The sequence below is a fragment of the Paramacrobiotus metropolitanus genome, unplaced genomic scaffold, assembly GCF_019649055.1.
Source record: "Paramacrobiotus metropolitanus isolate TYO unplaced genomic scaffold, Prichtersi_v1.0 Parri_scaffold0000112, whole genome shotgun sequence".
Taxonomy (NCBI): Eukaryota; Metazoa; Tardigrada; class Eutardigrada; order Parachela; family Macrobiotidae; genus Paramacrobiotus; species Paramacrobiotus metropolitanus.
The window spans coordinates 1-20,137 of record NW_026570332.1 but is presented as its reverse complement, the minus strand read 5'-3'; the positions used below and the strand labels follow the sequence as shown (position 1 = coordinate 20,137).

Below are 20,137 nucleotides of genomic sequence, written 5' to 3'. Positions count from 1 at the left end.
TACTAAGCACAGAAGTATTGTAGTTAAATTATCTCATTGTAAAGTTACTAGTACTAATCAAACAATGTTACTTATTACTGCTCAAAGCTGTTCAAAATTATATGCAATGCCGACTGCAGTGTAAGCGTTTCTACGTTTCGTTTGTACGTTTGCACGCTTATTATTTTACTCAATGGCAGCGTCCTTATATCATCACATACAGTATATATATTCTGTACATTGTGCATATTTTATACACTATTTAACCATCATATTATAGTTTTTGAAATAATTCATAGACATGAGCAATTATTTTCTGAAAACAGAAACGGAGTAAGTCGCTCTGATGTGCGTATCTCGTGAATAACCGTAGCCGCAGTACGATTTCTTTGTGACTTTGATTATTATATTTTTTTAATTTTGCGGGATCAACATGCATCTCCTCCTACTTCTTCTTGGGGTTTTGATAACCATTCTGTTTGATTTGCATCCAAAACACACAGTATTGGTTTCACTTGCGCCCCTGAATGTGCAGTTAGTTTCGTTTTTACCATATAATGTGCCCAGCACGATTTCTTTGCCATTTACCGGAAGCGCTTTAACCTTAGCCCTGCAAAAGGTCAATCATGAATACGCGGAGTTTCTAAATATATCTTTGGCGACACTATTTGAAAAATCGGATAAAACATGCGCTGACGCCTCGGCTACCATGCCTGCAATTGTGGCGGATTATTATTATGGGCATGCGAGAAATTACTGCATTGGTTTAATCGGAGCAAGTAAGGACTGTTTAATTTGCAAGCTAAACGCACTTTCACTTGCTAGATTCCTGTTGTTACACATATTTGATGCATCTCTTTAAAAAGTATTATGTGCACTAAATATGGCGAAAAAGAAGATCGGAGAAGGCACGCTGGCCATGCGACTAAAGAATATTTTTAAGCGCATACAAAAAGTTAACATGCAGATACTCAGTGTTGATGGTGGGGGATTTTTCAAATTTGTTGTCCGAACCGTTGATCTGTCTTAGCAATTGTTTTTTGTACCGACCAGACGTTGAAGTCCCGTTTAGAGAATTGTCTGCTCCTGATGTAATAATAATAATAAAGGTCATGTGTACTTTTAGGTTGTGGTGGTCTTGCTGAACTGACCTACTTGGCGTCGGGTAATTGATAACATACATACAATTGTATAACATGTTTGCTACGTTAGATTGTATTGCCTTTTGGAAAAATTACTTAAATGATTTCCAGTCGTGCACGTAGATGCCAATGTCCTTGTAAGAATCATGCCAAATTACAGTGAGCAACACTGATCAGTATGTACTGCATTATTCATACCTTTTTCAGGATGGGATACGCTGATTTTCACAAAGTGAGTTTAGTACTGTTTTTAAAAATGCAGCTGTTTAATTGTTACATGCTTTTAAATTTCAACAATTTTGTTATGTCAATCTGCATCCACGTCATATGCCGTCAGCTCCCTCGAAGCGCTGAATAAACAATTTGAGTTAGATTTTTAGAGCATCGTTGTAATATTACAAAATACCGGAAAATGCCCTTTAGCCATGTCTTTTCTAACACAGGTTATTTGTGAAGTATAAAGTATAGATTACTTTGATTAATTCCGGATTTCAACAAGGCTTTCGATTTATTTTGATGGGCAAGCTGAATTGCTCTTAAAATCATTGATTTTCATAATTAAAATGCAACTCCACACGAGTTCTGTGCAGTGCATGTGCAGTTGTTCTTCAGTGGCTGGGTGGATCGGAATTATCTTTCACCTGGAGCAAGTCCGACCGCTATTGCTCTCAGCGGAACCTATTACGGAGTTGTGTTGGTAATCATAAAACTTCTCCGTCGGCAAAACTGGCTTCATGTTTCGGCGCTGCTGGACACTACGGCTGCACCGAGCTACTACACCGATATGGCCAATGCTCTCAAAATGGAGTGTGCCCGCGCGTCGCCGGGGGAATCCCCCATCGCTGCGGATGTACTGAAATTTGACGGCCAAGGAAATTCAAGTCTTTGGGAAGTTGTGCTACGTACCGCCAAAAAACGGAGCCGAAGTAGGTTGGTCAGCCCAGAATACGTAATTACATTTGTTAAGTAACGTTGATTCCTGATTTCAGTTATAATATTTTTCACCGTAATCCCTGTGATGATCAAAATTCTGGTACGTGACTTTTGTAAGATTTTTATGAATACATATTGCTGTTGAGACCTATCCGCAACTGGAATTGTAGCTTTGTGTAGCTATTATTACGGTATACCTTGCTTTGATGCGTGTACTATTAATTTAATTATTACTGTTGGTTAGTGTAATTTATTGTGGAATTCATACTTTATATTTCATAGTACCAAGTATATTTCGCATTTAGAGAGTTTTCGTAAAGCCTTTAATAAGTATCCTCACGTAAGTGCAAACTGAGTACTAAAAAAACCAGATTTATAACAAAAACACTTCTTCAATCTTTAGAGAGTAGCATATCCAATGGGCATGGGATCAGGGGATTACGTAAGTACGCTGATAATAGTGCAATCCTCTAGAGCAGAAAGCTAGTTAAAGTGAAACAAAAATAAAAGATTTTAAATTTTGAATCGTTTACAATTCTGACTGGTTGTTTTTGAGTACGAAAATAAATTATATTGTATGCTTTCAACGATCTCATTTGTTTGTGGTACTACGAATGTAATTGTGTAGGTATTCATTGTGATAGAAGCCACACAACAAGCGATATACGGCGCTGCAAGCCTTTTCGACGATCCAACGTCCACTTCGGTATGCGTATGCCGGTAACTGTCACCAAAGTTTTTGACCTTATGGTTGTTGGATAACTTACATAATATGTAAGTAATCCAACCATCATAAGGTCAAAAACTTATATTGCGTATTGGAAATGTTGCGTTATTTCCATATATGCATACAAATATTATTTGTATGCATATATTATATAATTATGGAATAATGCAGTATTTTCAAGTTATCCCGATCGATTGAAACTTTTAAGACAATCCGGAGAGTAAACAGAGTGCGCTTTGCCACCTGCTCTTACGTAAGTGTAAATTCATTATACTCGTGACTATGTTTTGCAGGATATGCTGATTTTCCGATCCGTGATATATTTTACAAGCAGACCGGCACATGCAGTAGACAGTCTTGCTTTAAACGGTGACATTGCGCGGAAAACGCTTAAAGATTACGGTACACGCTACGAATTAGGAATTCAGGTTGGGAATTAAAAATTCACAATAATGTATATTGTAAAAATTTAATAAGTGTAAATGCCGATCAATTATAATTTCAGCCCTTTGACCTTTTTTCGGTGGCGGCTTCTTATGACAGCGTAGAAATGTTGGCATGGGCTGTAAATCAGACTCTGGCGGAGGTTGGTGCGGATACCTTTCACTGCAGCGGGAAAAAACTGGCCCGTCGTTTGATAAATCATGACCTAAACCTGACGACGGGAATATCTCGAGTAACAGCTGATGGATCACGGAATTTAGCGATGGACATTTACGGCTTTAACAACAATACTAAAAAAATGCAGGTAATGAAAACTTACGATTTGCGGAAAGCAAACTATTAAATGCACAAAATGTTCCCAATATCTTTGTTTTTATCATTTTAGTTATTCATGTGGTACGATCCTGCGCTGGATATTTTACGTCCAGTTGTGAATTATAGTCTATCGAATAACTGGCCCTTTCCAGTTGCATTCCCTCCACCGGATATACCGCTATGCGGCTTTTCTGGGGCAGAGGGCATTTGCTCGCATCAAAACGGTATGCAACTTATAAATTCCAACATTAAATAGGGTAGTACTGCAAAACATGATAACTCTTTATATACACTAACAAGTAAGTCGTAAAACATTTGATTTTAATTCCTAATATAATGTATACACAGCATTATGTTAGGAAGTAAAAGCTAATGTTTACCTTAATTTAGATTTTGCTTGATAGCATGTGGCTTTGTGAAAACCTCGTTCATCATTCTTGTGAATTAGTGCGAAAATATTCAAAATTCGGACCCAGGTGCAGATACCACTCAAAATTTCTAAAATTAATAAACTTCAACAAATCCTCCAGTGCGTGAGTGGTTTCCGGTACTTACAAGTTGCAACATCGGCTTTGCTAGCAAAAATTAGTTTTTCTTTCGCATTTCGCTTTAGAAGGACACGTCTAGCAAATGCTATTTAAGAAGAAGTGATACCATGTCGGGAAACAAAAACTTTAATTTTCCGAACTTTGTGGTTGCAATTAGTATGGAATTAGTATGGTAAACCACAAGCTTTTTATATTTAACGAAAACGTTGAATCCCCGTTGATACTGATAGTAAATGGTATAATTAAGTATGTGCCTGAAAAAATCGGTATATCGTAGCATCCTGCATTGAACAATGCCAACAACAATTAAGTTTTCTTTTTTATTCTCAACTAATCCCACTAATCCAAATTAACATATTCTTTTTCTATCATCAGATTACTGGACGCCAATCGGGTCCTCGATTGCCGCTGTTTTTGTCATCCTTGCTTTCGTTGGTGTGATGATTAGAAGGTAAGTAAAAATATAGGGTGTACACTCTACTATACAGTTCTATTGTAACGCAGAAAGTTGTGAAGGAGCGGAAAATTTTAAAAAACCGTATATGCATGGTAATCTCCAGTTTATGCTGAAAAAGGCTTGCTTCGGCTATCTCATTTTTTCTGTTCAGACACGCCAAAAGCAAGGTCATCCAACAATGGTTGCTTACGGACGAACAACTAGTTTTTGATTCAGCTCAACAAACAGTCCCTCCTCCGACACACAACGATGACAATTTTTCCAGTTCTGCCACATTTCGCGGAACAAGTGTGTGGGCAAAAAGGATGCAGTGGGACAATTTGGAAGCACCGGTAGCGGTCTTACACGATCAGTGGCTCTTTCCAGCGGTATATATGCACTCCTTACTACGACTTAGCCAACCTATAAAACTGAAACAGTTCAGTTGGTGCATTTTAGACTTCATCGTGATTAGGATTCAGGCACAAAAAAGCTATATAAAAAAGCAACAATTACCAAAAAGATGGGCAATTTGTAAAATTGTTGACATATAAAGCCACCTTTTTAAATATGCAGATATATATATATATATATAAGAGTATAGTGAGTCATCGATATAACGTGGTGGCCAGTCCAAAATAACAGTGTTGACAAGGTGTATTAACGGTTGCATTGTAGCTGGCTCGAATTGACCACAGGAATGTTTCCCGATTTATTGGGTTGTGCATTAGCGGCAAAGGTCATATGGCTTGGGCCATTTCTTCTTCGCATCAGAGAGGTTCTTTGGACCGTTTGCTAACAACAATGGATATGCATTTTGACTGGGAGTTTAAAACGTTCCTAATATCAGACATTATTGAGGTATAGTCCTATTCTTCTTATTTCGTTCTTGTTAATTTAAGCGTTTTTCCTACTGCTCCTACTATATATCTGTACACAAAGATCTAGAGCCCTAGAGCAAATTCACACATATACTCTGTATAATGTTATGGCGCCGGTACACGCTAATTAATGTTCTCTTGTTTGTAGGGTTTACTATACATTCACACCTCTCCTATCAAGTACCACGGTTTTTTAGCATTAAAGAAGTGTCTCGTGGATTCGCACTTTACTGTTGCCATCGGATCGTTAGGATTTCAACAAATGAAGACAACACTCAACCCGTCATTGACGCAACACACAGGGAATAAAACAAATGACCGCAGAAATAATAAGGCATTACCTTTACGGAATGCTTCGGCCATTTCAGCCACGCAGCTGCTGGACATAACAGTTCTGAAAAAAATCGTATCAACCATCTTCTTTCCAAGCCCACAAGAGAGACAATCTAACAACGACTTGCAGCGGCATACGGAGATTAATAACACAAACCCGGATATGTCGATTAAACGCTTTGTCGATTCGTTTGATACTACAAGGTACGAAAATATATCCCAGATTCGTATAGCCTTACACAGAATGGTCGGACGACAGAGCAAAAATGTCATCGAATCCATCCTCCTCAAAGTGACCGCATATGCGGCAACTTTGGAAGAATCGGTTAGCGCGAGGACAGCCGAGCTGAAAGCCGAACAAGCGAAAGCCGACCGTTTACTGGCGGAAATGCTACCCCGGTAAAATTCTAATTAAGTCTTAAGTTTAAAGATCGTTCTTTGTATAATTCGCTCCTCGTATCTGTATATTGTACATAGTGCATATGCACCGTTTGCAGATCCATTGTCGAAAGCTTGCGAAACAAAGTCGCGATAAATCCTGAATATTTCGACTGCGTTACAATATCCTTCTCAGATATGCCGGGCTTTGTTGGATGGGTGGCTACAGCAGACATCGGTTCGGTCATTGCCACTTTAAACACCATCTATGTTGCTTTTGATACGGAAATTCAAAGGTTTGATGTTTACAAAGTGGAAACCATTGGAGACACATATATGGTAAGAGTAAAATTATTTGCGAAGCATTGTGAATACGGGTCGACGATGAAATGCCCCTATAGCGGAATAATTTCACAGAAATACAGTGAAGTTTCAATTGCAATTGGCCTTTACTGAACCTGGACGACGCACCCTGTGTCGATTGTTTAGTACAAAACGATTCAAATGTTCATATGGATTTGTTTGATGTGGGTGCAAACCGCAGATCTTGTTGTCAATTTACCGCAGACAATAATTATATTTGTTGGAAAATGCTGATTTTGCAGTTAAACGATAGCCCCCATATATAAACTGTTCGCATTTACCCGTCATGCAACGAATATAGATTATATTTATACATACATTAAAAAGTACTTACTGATAATTTACATTGTGAAAAAAAATTATCACGTAATCCAGATTTCTGCATTGGCTTCCTGTTTAGGTTTAGTAGCGGCGTAAATACAGTACAAGTACTTTCGTACTCGTATACGACTATTAACGATAAAGATCGACATCAGAATGCCGATTGTGAACAAAATGGTCAAATAGGATCCGGACAAAGAGTTTTATGACTGTTGCTGTGAATTTTAATTGTGGCTGCTTAATATAGGTCGCCAGTGGACTTCCGGTCCGAAATGGCTCAACGCATGCCGTCGAAATCAGCTATATGGCGAAGTCTTTGTTAGCGAATTTCGAGACCCTGGGAATGCAGAAGAAAAACATACATCTGCGCTTCGGAGTTCATTCTGGTTGGTTAACTGATTTTCGCATGTGTTTAAAGTTTAAAGCTCTGTACTTGCTACAACCAGAAGAGTATAACATGTTACTGTGCATGACATAATTCTGTGCTATTGTATCAGGCAGCATATCACACGAAGATTCGATTTTCCCGTACGCCGTGAGTGATATTAATGAGCCCCAATTTTATGTTAACAGGTTCGTGTGCGGCTGGAGTAATTGGGAATCTCGTTCCCCGTTACTGTTTGTAAGTCCTCAATCGTTGTACGTTTAATAGCTGTTGACCTATATGTCAGAACGTTCATGTAAGACCCTGAGAAATGCGTTTTCTATTAAAGCAGGAGTACTTACTACTTAGGCATTGTCTGTAAAAAAACATTTCAAAATATCTCCTTAGCATACTGTAGTATAACAGGCAAGCGCAGGGAGCTCACAGTGATCTTTATTGACAAATAAAGGGGAGCAAAATACCGCGTGATTGCGGGAGAAAGAACAAAGACGCCAATGTCTGGCATGAAAATCAGCAAGTCATGTTGCTGCGAGCGAGTTCTAGCGCGTAATCAAATGTAGAGAGAGAAAGAGCGCTGGCGGCAACGTCGTGCGTCAAGACATGTGGAATGTGATGCGCAGACTGGGCTCGTATCCAACGCGAGCGTATAGGCGCTGAGTCATACTGCGAGTGAGAGGAACGAGAGCAAGTATGCTCAGTGAGTGCGCCCGCGGTAGATCCGCTAGGCGGAGAGTGCAGTGCAGCCACTCACGTACGTACGAGAGAGGGCGAATCAGCATGTGTGCGTTGGTACGCATACGCAAAGTGGCGTATCTACCACGCAGGCTGTCGTGCCTCTAACATGCCTCTGGGCGGGAATCCGAGCTCCTGCGAGGATGCTCCGACTCAGTACCGCGCCAGCATCGCACCTCTCCGGTCGACCCATGTGGGGTCGCCGGTACGCGTCCTCTTGCAGTGGGAGTCCGGTGTCCTGTTGACCGTCCCATCCTTAACTTCCAGATCCATGAGAGGCAAGCAACTCACGGCCGCAAATCTGGAAGCCGCTCGGGCGTTTCGTTGGACCGGTAATGCTTCTGTTGGCCGGCATCTTGCTTCTGTTGGCTTCGGAGAGCGTAAAAGAAAAATGTAATGACGGTTAAACAGCGCGAAACAGAAAAGTAATAAAGTTTAATCACAATTCCAGTGAGCAAAACGTAATGCAAAACAGATCTGGTTAGAGATTCTAAGTAAAATACAATTTCGTTTGTTAGAAAATGTATAAAAATACTAGAAAGAGATCTGTCCGGGGGCTTATTCCGACTAGGAAGACGTCCACGGGTCTTGAGTTTCCACGGGGTCTCCTATCTAAATGCGATCCGGTGTGTCAGGTCCGGGGCGTCGGTTCCCGGGTTACCCAACGTAACCGGTAAATTCGTCCGAGGTCGGGTAAGCAAGGCTTACATTTACGTCCGACTCGTATCCGTCCGTTCCGGAGAGAGAGGCACTGTCGCTGTTGCGAATGCCGAAGCATCCTCTCTATGTGGGGGAATTGGACCGAGGTCGGTTGACCAAGGTCGACCTACTGGTAAGTTAACCAGCGGTCAGAGAATCCGGCTAAGTTCCGAATTCCAAAGTTCAGGTCGGGCAAAACCGTACTTGTGTCATACGACTTCTGTGGTCGCCAAGTGGTAATGCCGATAGAATGTGGTCGGTTATAACCGTTAAATCTGCTACCACGAGCCTGGTTATGACTTCATCCGATGCGAACTGGCTCGAAGGTCCGGTCGGAATTTGTTGCTCCTTCCATCCAATAGTGATTTACTGTTGTCATCCGACCTGTTGTCGGTTAGGATGGATATCCGACCTGAGGTCGGTCACAATGTTATCCGACCTGAGGTCGGTGATAACGCGCCTCCATGGTCGACCTCGGTGACTTGTGTTATTTAGGCCCATGTGGGGCCAAACAAGTCCAGTTAAGTCGAATTCGTCCATTTCGAGGTCGTTTCTAATTCTAATCTTCAATTTTGTCATCTTCCACAGACTTGTTCTCGGTGATTCTGATGTCCGACCTGAGGTCGGATATAATGTTATCCAACCTGAGGTCGGTGGTAATGTTGTGCGACCTGAGGTCGGTTACCACGTGACGTCGGTGATGGTCCGCTCAAAGGTCGTAATTCGGGTAACCCGCTGGTGTTCCACGCGGTTCAATGATCCGGTGTTATTAGCCGACTTCTGTGGTCGGTTAAACCGGTTATCCAACCTGAGGTCGGTGATAATGTTATCCGACCTGAGGTCGGTTATTCCATATTCCAGGTCGACCAAGACGAGTTACAGTCTTGCAGGTCCAAGTGGGACCATGCGAGGTCGTTCTGGTCAAAATAATCCGTTCGGAAATCGTTTTCCGTGGAGTTCTTCTAAAGGGTATCCATCTACCGACCTGTTGTCGGTTCATCCACATTCATGCTGTTGTCGAACTGTTGTCGGTCCGTCTGACCCGAGGTCGGTTCCAATGTTATCCGACCTGAGGTCAGTTATCGTGCGTCTCAGGTCGATTTCATCCGTCCGAAAGTCGTTTTCCGTAGACATCTTCAATAGTCTCTCCATCTACCGACCTGTTGTCGGTAACTTCACATGTCCGACTCGAGGTCGGGTACGATCTGACTCCATCCACCGACCTGTTGTCGGTTGCTTCACGTGTCCGACCTGAGGTCGGTTACAATGTTATCCGACCTGAGGTCGGTAATTCCAAGATACCGTGTTCAACCGAGGTATTTAACGGTATGCAGGCTCAAAGTGGAGCCATACAAGTCCCGTTCGATTAAATCTTCGGCGTAACCGACCTGTTGTCAGTTACTTCGCTGTATCCGACCTGAGGTCGGGTATAATGTTATCCGACCCGAGGTCGGTTATCCTGTGTTCCTAGTCGACCAAGGCGAGTTACAGTTTTGTAGGTCCGAGTGGGACCATACAAGTTCGTTCTGGTCGAATTCATCCGTTTGGAAGTCGTTTTCCGTTAGAATCTTCCGTCCACCGACCTGTTGTCGGTTATCCGCACATGTCCGACCTGAGGTCGGTTACAATGTTATCCGACCTGAGGTCGATGATTCCATAATTGCAGGTCCAAGTGGAACCACACAAGGTCGTTTAGGTCGAATCTATCCGTCCGGAAATCGTTTTCCGTGAAAATCTTCCATGGTGTGTCCATCCACCGACCTGTTGTCGGTTATTCCCCATGGCCGACCTGAGGTCGGTGATTCCCAGATTCCATGTTCAACCGAGGTAAGTTGCGGTATGCGAGCTCAAAGTGGAGCCATACAAGTCCGCTTTTGTTGAATCCTCCTCATAACCGACCTGCTGTCGGTGACTTCACTTTATCCGACCTGGGGTCGGGTATAATGTTATCCAACCCGAGGTCGGTTAATCTTCATCGAGGTCGGTTCCGTCTGTCAGGAGGTCGGTTTAAGCCTCTGGGCGTCCATCCGGGCTCCGCAAAGTTGTAAGGAGCGATGGTCGAGTTCGTGCCTCTATCATGCCCTGGGTCGGGTCCGTGACTTTGCCTCTGGACGGATCCGAGTTCCTTCAAGTTTGCGGTTCCATGACGTCTTTTGGCCATTCAGCATGCACTGCTGGTTGATTACGGCGTCAAGGGGCTTATGTGGTCCCTTTTCACCAGGTAATCTCTTTGGTTCCATATGCTTCCATCAGGTCGACGTCGGTCGGTCGTGTGTCAACATTTCTTAGGTCGGCTACCGTTGGTAAAATTGACTTCTGTGGTCGACTTAGGTAGCAGGTGATGGTTGACACGATCCGCTCTGTTAGGATCCGAGTGATTCCGGGTAATATCCAGACTTGTTGTCTGGTTGGCTTCGCTTTATCCGACCTGAGGTCGGGTAAAATGTTGTCCAACCCGAGGTCGGTGATTCTTCATCATGGTTGACTCCATCCATTGAGAGGTCGTTTCAGGCCTCTTGGCATTCGTCCGAGCCCCGGAAAGTTCTCAAGAGTGGTGGTCTGGTTCGTACCTCTCGCATACTCTGGGTCGGATCCGAGTCGCTGTTGGTCGGTTATCCCGCTGAGCCATGTGACATTGGACTTTGCCTCTAGACGGGTCCAAGTTCCGTTGAGTTCGGTGGTTGCCATGGCGTCTGTTGCCCAGGTTTTCCATGGCAGGTCGAAGTTAATGATCTGCGAGCTTGCGGTCCGTTTCACTAATCGACTACCCTTATTCAGATCGACTTCCGTGGTCGATTAAGGTAGCGAGCTGTGTTTATTGCGGTCCGCTTGGTTGACCCTCCGGTTCCGGAGTCGACCATGGGTGCTTCAACAAACATTTACGACTTGTACTTCGGATGTTGAGTTGAAACTTTCTGCGACTTCTGTGGTCGGTTAAGTTATCCGAATCGCGATTAAGGCTTCTGAACAGCTACCTCGGAAATGGTCGACTCCCGTTGTCGACCGAGGTAGTAGATCATGGTTCCATGGCACGGCTCGCGCCATCCTGTTGCGTCCGTTTTGGTTGACTACCGTTATAACCGACTTCTGTGGTCGGTTAAGGTAGCTAGACGTGGTCGACGATGTGCCATGTTGGCAGGCCGGGCAGTTCTACCATGGGGCAAGTCGACTTCCGTGGTCGACTATGGTAACAAATGTGCTCACGATCTGATCCATAGGCCGGTCAGCTTCGGTTGGCTGGTCTGCTCGGTTGGCAGTGAAGTAGGAGACCGTGGTTGGATCCGCGGCCTGCGGTGGTCAAGTTTCCTGGGCAGCTACCTCGGAAATAGTCGACTTCCGTTGTCAACTGAGGTAGTGGATCGTGGTTATCCAACACGGTCTGTGTTGGGTATATCCTTTCGTACGACTTGTCGTTCGGATGTAAAGTTGAAACTTCACCGACTTCTGTGGCCGGCTAAGTTATCCGAGTCGTAATAAAGAGGTCCAAGGTTCTCTACCTCGGAAAATGGTTGACTTCCGTGGTCAACTGAGGTAGTTAATCGTGGTTTAATGGCACGGTCTGCGCCATTCTCCTTTTTAGGTGGCTACCTCGGGAGTAGTCGACTTCTGTGGTCGGCTGAGGTAGTTATTCGCGGTTAACGATGTGCGTCGATTGGGCTTCTGGGCGGAATCCGGTTCTTCGCTCCTGCCTTGGGTGTGTCACTTATGCCATGTCGTAGCAGGTCGGTTTTGACTTCTGTGGTCAATGCCGAACCATGTGACATTCCGAACCGAAGAAGATACCGCTGTCTGCGGTGACGAAAGTTACTGGTCGGTTACCCTGGTTCCGTCGGTGGGTGCCAGGCGAACATTGTAGGGAACGCTCGGAGTCCGGTTTTCCGTACAATTTTAGCGTCATCCTCTCGGTCTGCGCTCCGGAGTCGGTTGGCCGGAGTAATTTTCTTTGGTAGCAGAACGTGGTTCACGATATGCGTTGTTAGCTTGCCGGGCGTCTGTTGGCTCCGGTGAAGCAGATGTGGTTGTCGATCTGCTGATGCCATGCTGGGGAGCTGAGGTCGGTTGCCCAGTTCGTTCCAGGGGATTCCTTGGGGGACGTACCGGTACGGTGAAAGAACCGAAATACCCAGGTTTGACCACACGTTTCCGGGTCCGACCAAAGAATCCGGCCAACTTATGTGGTTGGCATTTCTGGCTTGTTCGTGGTTAACGTCTGCTGTCTGGAATCTGCAAAAGAATAAAGTATCCATTCCGAAAGTCCACGTCGTTTCTCGACGGTGCCGTTTCTCAGGCAGGCTGGTTCTCCGCCGGGTCGGTTCTCGACCTCGCAGTTTCTTTTTTTTCTGAGCGTAATGTCCGCTCCTAGGTGTCTCAAGTTGGGACTACTTCTGTCGTGACTGCTGCTTGAGGTTTCTTGGTGTTGCAGTTTTGACCGGTTTCTCCGAGTCTGCCAGTCCTTCCGAAATTCTTTCGAAAATTTCTTTATGGGCTTCGTCTTCTGCGACTTCAGTTTCTTCCAGCACTTGTTGTGCTGTCAGCTTCGGTTTCTTGACGTATTTCCGTTTAGGCTTGGGCGGTTCGACCTGCTGGTCGGCTACTTCGACTTCCGTGGTCGGTGCCGCTTGGTCGGTTAGTTTGACCGTCCTTTTCTTATAAGTCCGTTTTGGCTTCGTCGGTGAGACTGCCGGGTCGGCTACTTCGACTTCTGTGGTCGGTGCCACCTGATCGGTCGTCTTATCCGACTTCTTCTTCCTGGCCGGCTTAGTTACCGACTTCTTGGGTTCTTCCGCAGGTTGGTTGGATGGCTGAACCGGTTCTTCGGACTTGTTGTCCGACTCCTTAGGTTTCTCCAAGGTCGGTTCAGCGGGTTCGTCTGGTATCACATTTTGCTTCTGCAGTTCCTGCAAGGCTGGTGTCTCGAAGTCCATCGGCGGTTTCTTCCGAGGTCGACCTCGACCTCTTTTCTTAACCGTTACTTCAGGTTGGTCGGTCAAGTCCGATTTCTCCGATTGCTCGATGGTTACTTCAGGCTTTTTGGTCGACTTACTGGTTGCCTTCCCTTCTGTGGGGTCGGTTCCCAGGTCGTTATCCGGCTTTTGTCGAGATGACCGAGTTACTGGTCGACGTGCGTCGGCTGGAAAGTGTTTCACTCGGTCGACGGCTACGGTGTCTTCACGTCCGTCCTCACTTCGAGTAGTAGGTTGTTCGGGCCAACATAACTTATGACCGTCCACTCTCCATCGTATCGTTCCATCCTGGCGAAGTCCTTAGTTGGGAACTCCACCGTTACCTTATCCCGTGGTTTGAAGGTCGGTGACGACTTCTTCTTATTGTGTTCGGCGCTCCTGTCTGGAAGGCTTCATCAATGTTGATGCGCGATTTCATGGGCCATTTGAAGTCGTTCTTTATCCGCCTGATGTAATGTTCCTATCCGTATACTGTTCCGGTGCGTTCGTCCCGGCCACTAAGTCCTGTGGCATGGTCATTTCTCGACCATACAGCATATGGTAAGGTGAAAATTTGGTCAGTAATGGACTGCTCTGTTCATCCCGCAGACGACGTATGGTAAGGCTCTGTGCCAACGGTGTCCGTCCTTTATGTTGCAGAACTACGTATTCCGTCCCATATCGTCTGCATTTGCCGTTCGACTTGTCCTTGACCTTCCGGGTGATAGGCCGTTCCAAGTGGTGTTGGATGCCGAAGATCCTCACCTTGGCAAATGTTTTCGCCGAAGTGCGTCCCTCGGTCCGAGTGGATGAAGGTCGGCATTCCGTACTTCAGCAGGACATCTTCTACGAAAGAACTTTTCGAATTCTCGCGGTGTTTGTTTTGGTTGGGCAATGGTGAACTTTTGTCAGCTGGTCGGTTACAACTGCGATGTACTGGTATCCTTTCGTCTGCGTTCGAGGTAAAGGTCCCTTGAAGTCCGCGTAGATGCGATACCAAGCCACCAACTTCCATCTTCTGAGTTTACCCGGTGGGGGACGTCGGACCTTGTTGGCCAAAATGCACTGTCGGCATTTCCGAATGTATTCAAACACGTCGGTTGACATCCGTTCCCAATAGTAGCGCAACTTCAATGCTTCTACTGTCTTATCGCGTCCGAAGTGGTTTCCGGTTTTCCCATCGTGTAGCGAGCGTATAATGTTCGTTCGCATGAAGAGGGGTACGACAAAGCACCGTTCCAGCTTGTCGTTAATCGTCTTCAATCGATATAGGAGTCCCTGAGCCATTTGGTAATGCTCGATGTACTTCGACTTGTGGTCGAGTTTATCCAGGTTCTCCAGTTCATCGATGATTTTCCTCAGGTGCGGGTCTCGCAGCTGTGCTTTCGCAATTCCGCGTTAGTTGACACGGGCGGTACGAGTGTTCGCCGTGGGCTGACCTGTCCGACTCTTCCGCTGTATTTGCGGTCCGGATGGACGTCCGTTATGTTGAGGTTCCGGCGTCTTCGGGGCTGGTACGTTGACGACCCGTACTTCTGTGGTACTTAGGTCATCCCAGTCCGAAATAACGTTACACCCAGGAAGAGGTGATGGAAATGGGATTTCAGGTGGTTCTTCCTTATCCCTTTTCTTCTTCTTATATGCGTTATCCTTCAGACGTCGTAGGGTCCGTATGGTGCAGACTTTAATTTCGTCCTTAAAGTCTTCAAAGTTAGGCTCCTGATCCAACTCCTCGTGTGGATCTTTGTCGTCACTCCGTTCGAGTGGCCACCTCGACAAGGCGTCCGCATTGTCGCAGAATACTCCTGGCTTGTATTTGATGGTTATGTCCCGTCCTTGTAGAGCCAGTGCCCATCGTGTTAGTCGAGGGTTGATGCCAGGTCGGTTTGACTCGCATCTGAGCAGATTCTGCAATGTTCAGTGATCCGTTCGTACGGTGAAAGGTCCATGGTCAATGTAGTGCTTAAATTTTTGCACTGCCCATACCACGGCCAAACATTCCCATTCTGTGACTCCGTAGTTGAGTTCAGGTCCGTGTAAGACTCGGCTGGCATAGGCGATCGGATGTCCGTCCTGGGATAGCACCGCGCCAAGTCCGGCTCCGCTTGCGTCACATTCTATGACGGTCTCTTTCGTCGGGTCGAACTTCGCCAGTACAGGCGCTTCTGTTAACGCCTTCTTAATCTCGTTGAACTCAGCCGTGTGGGCGTCCGTCCAATCCTTTTTGATGTTTTGGTCCTTCCGTAGGAGCTCGTACATCTTTGATGTCTTCTGGGCGTATCCTCGGATGAACTTACGGTAGTAGTTAGCCAATCCCAGGAACGACCTCAGTTGGCGTTCCGTCCTCGGGTAATCATGTTGAGCTATGGCTGCTACTTTTTCATCGTCGGTTTGACTCCGTCTTGCTAAGGACGTGTCCGAGGAACAGCATTTTATCCGTTCCGACCTCACATTTGGAGGGTTTAATGGTGAATCCGGTATCTCTGAGGCATTCGAGGGTCGCTCGGAAAGCCTCGACGAAATCTTCGAAAGTTTTACCGAAGAAGATGATATCGTCAATGTATGCAAACACGCCTTTCTTGGCTGATGCCGTGATTATCCATATGCATCTGAAGGTCGCTGGTCCGTTGCAGACTCCAAATGGCATACGGTTGAATTCTCCACATTCCTCCGGTGTTACGAAGGTTGTGTAGTCCTTGAGTTTTCATCCATGGAATTTGCCAAAAGGACTGACAGTCTACTTTACCGTAGTACTCCATTCCGGCGCACTGGTCCAGTAGCTCGTCCGGGTTCGGTAACGGGTAATTATTTTTTTGTTACTGCATTCAACTTTATGTAGTTGATGCAGAAACGAGTTCCAACCGTACCGTCTCCGTTCCGTTTCGCGGCTAAGACGACGGGGAAACTCAAGCAGCCGATGAAGGTTCGATGACCCTGGTCGAGCATCTCCTGCACATGTTTCTGGATGAATTCCTCGTCCTTTCCAGCTTGTTCTGGTGGGGTTCATCTTGATCGGTTGTGCACCTTGGACGTCGATGGTGTGTTACACCTTGACATCTCCGTATGGTTTCTTCGAGGTCGGGAAGACGTCCGGTATTCCCAGGCAACAGCCTTAAGTTGGGCAAGTTGCTCGTCGGTCAAGTTCTTACCGAAGTTCATGGAGTCGATGATTCTTCGTCGCTCCTCCTGGGATTCCGCGTCTTCTTCCTCCACTTGAGCTGAGCGTATTCTCGCTTCTTCGATTCTCTGGTCGTCCGTCATTTGGAACGGTTCGACTCGACCCATGGGGCACCCTTTCGTAAGGTGACTCACGGTGAGTGGTTGGCTACCATGATGGTAAATCGTCTCCCATCATGTTTGTTACGCCATCCATCATTTCGACTCCGTCTCGTTGGGGTCGGATCCACCAAGGTACATGAGTTTCTGTCCGGTGGCTACTGCAACATCCATTACGACGTACTTGGGTTATCGCCCGTAGGAGTTTCACTTCCGTTGAGCTTCTAACTCCTGTCGCCTCGAAAATTTCGAATTTCGGCGATGGCTTTGGTTCCGGCTTGGGTGGCCAAGTCTTGGCAATCCCAAGTGGAAGTTCCCATTCGACGTGGTTGTCGATGTCCGGTTCGAACATGTCGCTGTATTGCATATGGCCAAGTTTTATGCCTTCTTCAGTATCCTTGGTTGAGGTCATGTTCTGGATGTTTATCCAGGCCGTGTCTATCTGAGGTCGGATCTCAATCTTAGCTTCTATTGGTCGGATAGGCGGTGCTTCCGCCGTAAAGTGTAGAAGTAGATGGGTCTCATCGGGTCCATTGGTTTGGCCGTCCGTACCTTGATAGAACACGTTGAGTATGGTGGAAGAGAGACCGCTCGCTGTTAAAGACGACTTGTCGGTCTAGCGGCTTAGAGTCAATAAACGGGTCCAATGCCAAATGGTAAACTTGTGGATGTTTGTTGACCAGGTTCAGCTCCGTAATCGAGTTAACTTTTGCAATCCGGACCTTCGTGGGCGCGGTTGCCCGACTTCTGCTGGTCAGCAAGTTAACCGAGGCGGTTGTCCGTTGACAACTGCTGGACTGCTATGGTTGGAGGTTGGAGGTCGTGTTCTCCGGTTGGCCTCCTCCAAATTCCCAAGATTTGAAGTTGTTCGAGTTCCGCTTGTTGTTCAGCACGACTGGCTTTTCCTGTCCGGTTTGTTCCGGGGGGAGGGTCGACCATGAATTCAGTATGGATGAGGGACCGCAATGCTTTTGTTAGCCGGACGTCATAGGTCGGTTCTTCATCCTCCTCGACGAGTCATTCGAGTCGTCATTCCGCGGTTTATCCGACCTGCAGTTTCGTACTGACAGGTCGAATTCTCATCATCCTCTCGGAATCTTCCGAAGGTTGGTTATCGGAGTTCGGTGAATCGCTCGAACTTTGTACGTCCGAGCCATCCGAGTTGTACCTCGGAGTTTTGCTCTTTTCAGGTTAGCGTCATGTTGCCATGTCCGACTTCTGTGGTCAGGCACGCTACCTTCTCCGACTGTGGTCGGTGCACCTGGTCGGCCGTCTGGTTGTTGGTCGGTCGACCTTTCCTTCCTGTTTCTCCAGGTCGGATGGCTGTGAGCTTATGTTGCTCAGCCATTGGTTGACTCCCGGCTTGGTCTTCCGGCTTGGTTTACCTTCCGTTCAGGTTGCGGAGGGCCGGTGACGACGGTCTGCCGTCTATCCAAGTCAGGTCATGATGAGTCTTATTGTCCGGATGACTCCATCAATGTTGTCTTGCAGATTATGCAACGGTCAGGTCGGTCAGCCTCGCCGATTTGTGGTTTCAGCCGGTTTAGGTGGGCTGCTAACGAACTCACTTCCTTCGGTGAAGTTCCATGGTTGGAGGTAGCGGTCGGGGATCTTCCTTGTTATTGAGGTGTCCTCGCCGTACCGTTTCCAAAACGCAGGGTTGTACGATTCTCCGTACAACTGTACTTGTCGCATGTAACTGAAGAGTGCTCCGCCTAGTTCTTGGCAGGGTATCTCCAGGGGCGTGGTACTGGAAGTCCGTATTCCATGTACCGCCGGAGAATTGGGACCGTCTGTCTTCCCATTCCCAGGCCTCATCGTCGATGTCTCGGCGAGGGCTACAGGTTCGCATCCGTTGTGCTGCCTGTATTTGGTCCGTAGTTACTGCCCGTTCTGTGGCAGAGTGGCCAACATTTCCAACGTCCGTCGGTCGAGAAAGTGTTGAACTCCCGTAAACCAGGTTCGGTACTTCTGTTGAATCTTTAAGAGGGCATCCGCTTCCGTGGCGGATGCCTCTGGTATCGGGATAGACTTGACTACCGTCTTCAGTATCCGCTTTGCGGACGTAGTCTTCCGGTACGTATCCGGTCTTCGTACGCCTCAATGGCGTTGTGCAGCGTAATTTCGACTAGAGTCCGGTTAGTATCCCGGCAGTCACGACAGATGTTGGGCGGAGATTCCGTCGGCTGGCTGCCGGTTTATCCTCGCTTCACTTTCACCGTGCCCGATGCCTCTGGTATCGGGATAGACTGCACTACCGTCATTCCTCCAGATCGTTCCGGGTTAGGAATGGGCGTTAGCACGAAGGTGAACTGGAATGGAGGTATGCTATCCAAGTAACACTGGGATATCCGCGTTGCTCGGTTGAACGTGGAAAGTGTGATGGCTCGTAAACCCCTGCAGCGTTACCGGTGCGGTGCAACAGTGAGTTACGGTGAAGGCGACTTGTCCGCCTACGCCAAGTATCCGAGTGTAATGGCCGAGAGGTTGCATCGGCAGGTCATTTGTTCGCAAATCGTTGTTCGATCAGCGAAGTCTCAGCTCCTGTGTCGAGCATCGCCATAGTGGGCGTCGGTCCGATCTGGACTGGTGTGTCCAGGCTCTGACCGTCTGGTTTCTTGTGAGTCCTTTTTTCGAAGGTGACTTCCCGTACAGTCGGTGTGACGGGAATCAATGAGACTGGAAACCTGTGTGGGTTCTGCCTGGGCTGACCACTTGCTCACTTCCTGGTCGGTTCGTGACCTGTCCGTCGGTTTGTTATGGCTTGCCCGTCGCACTTGATCGGCTATCCGTTCCTCCATGGAAACTTCTGTCGGTCCTACTCGCCACATAATCGAGGCTGACGAACGTCTGAGATCCAGCTACCGTTCTAGCTGGCTTCTGCTGTTGTTGGAAGAGGTCCGCCTCCTGGGCCGAGAGTAGACTCGGGTACCTGTACTTCCAAGGAATGTTCCCATTCTCTCGAATCCTCCCGGTTCTTCTGGTCAGATCGATAGCTGCCATTGTTGCAGCGTATCTATCCGTTGTACGTGCGGATGATACAGTAGGGTAGTTTCTGCTGCCCCTTTGCGTGAATCGGCGTCCCGGTCCTCCGCGTCTTGGCCCTTTGTCTGGGCTGCTCGGTTGAGTTTCTTCTCACCGGCAATCCGGTCCAGCCTCCGTGGCCGGTCCGTCCTGCGTCGCTTTCTGCGGCGGGCGGCGCAGTCGCATTGTTTGTGCTGCGTAGGTCGGGCATTCCTGCGTTCCGACCTCCGACGTTCCAGTGCCAAGTTGAGGCGTTGGGTCGGCCGGTCCGGGCAATT

The 20,137-nt window shown here is 46.9% G+C and overlaps 2 protein-coding genes across 2 annotated transcripts; one reads left to right on the top strand and one right to left on the bottom strand.

Moving 5' to 3' along the window:
• The first annotated feature begins 412 nt into the window (after nt 1-412).
• Nucleotides 413-7,394, top strand: LOC129597968 (atrial natriuretic peptide receptor 1-like). Its single transcript, XM_055495683.1, has 16 exons — nt 413-758; nt 1,329-1,353; nt 1,734-2,047; nt 2,111-2,154; nt 2,458-2,496; nt 2,683-2,760; nt 3,075-3,209; nt 3,287-3,529; nt 3,611-3,764; nt 4,464-4,539; nt 4,697-4,913; nt 5,203-5,385; nt 5,554-6,137; nt 6,236-6,455; nt 7,048-7,176; nt 7,374-7,394. Exons 1-16 carry the CDS (start codon nt 413-415, stop codon nt 7,392-7,394), a joined length of 2,808 nt encoding a protein of 935 aa, XP_055351658.1.
• Nucleotides 7,395-12,995: 5,601 nt separating this feature from the next.
• LOC129597967 (uncharacterized) lies at nt 12,996-13,541 on the bottom strand. The gene has a single exon (XM_055495682.1). It carries the CDS (start codon nt 13,539-13,541, stop codon nt 12,996-12,998), a length of 546 nt encoding a protein of 181 aa, XP_055351657.1.
• Nucleotides 13,542-20,137: the final 6,596 nt, after the last annotated feature.

Excerpts from the sequence above, each read along its gene's own strand:
- LOC129597968 (XM_055495683.1), top strand. The coding sequence starts at position 413 with ATGCATCTCCTCCTACTTCTTCTTGGGGTTTTGATAACCATTCTGTTT. Across the intron at positions 2,155-2,457 it reads CTGTGATGATCAAAATTCTG|AGAGTAGCATATCCAATGGG; the intron begins GTACGTGACTTT and ends TTCAATCTTTAG. Across the intron at positions 2,497-2,682 it reads GCATGGGATCAGGGGATTAC|GTATTCATTGTGATAGAAGC; the intron begins GTAAGTACGCTG and ends GTAATTGTGTAG.
- LOC129597967 (XM_055495682.1), bottom strand. The coding sequence starts at position 13,541 with ATGGACTTCGAGACACCAGCCTTGCAGGAACTGCAGAAGCAAAATGTG.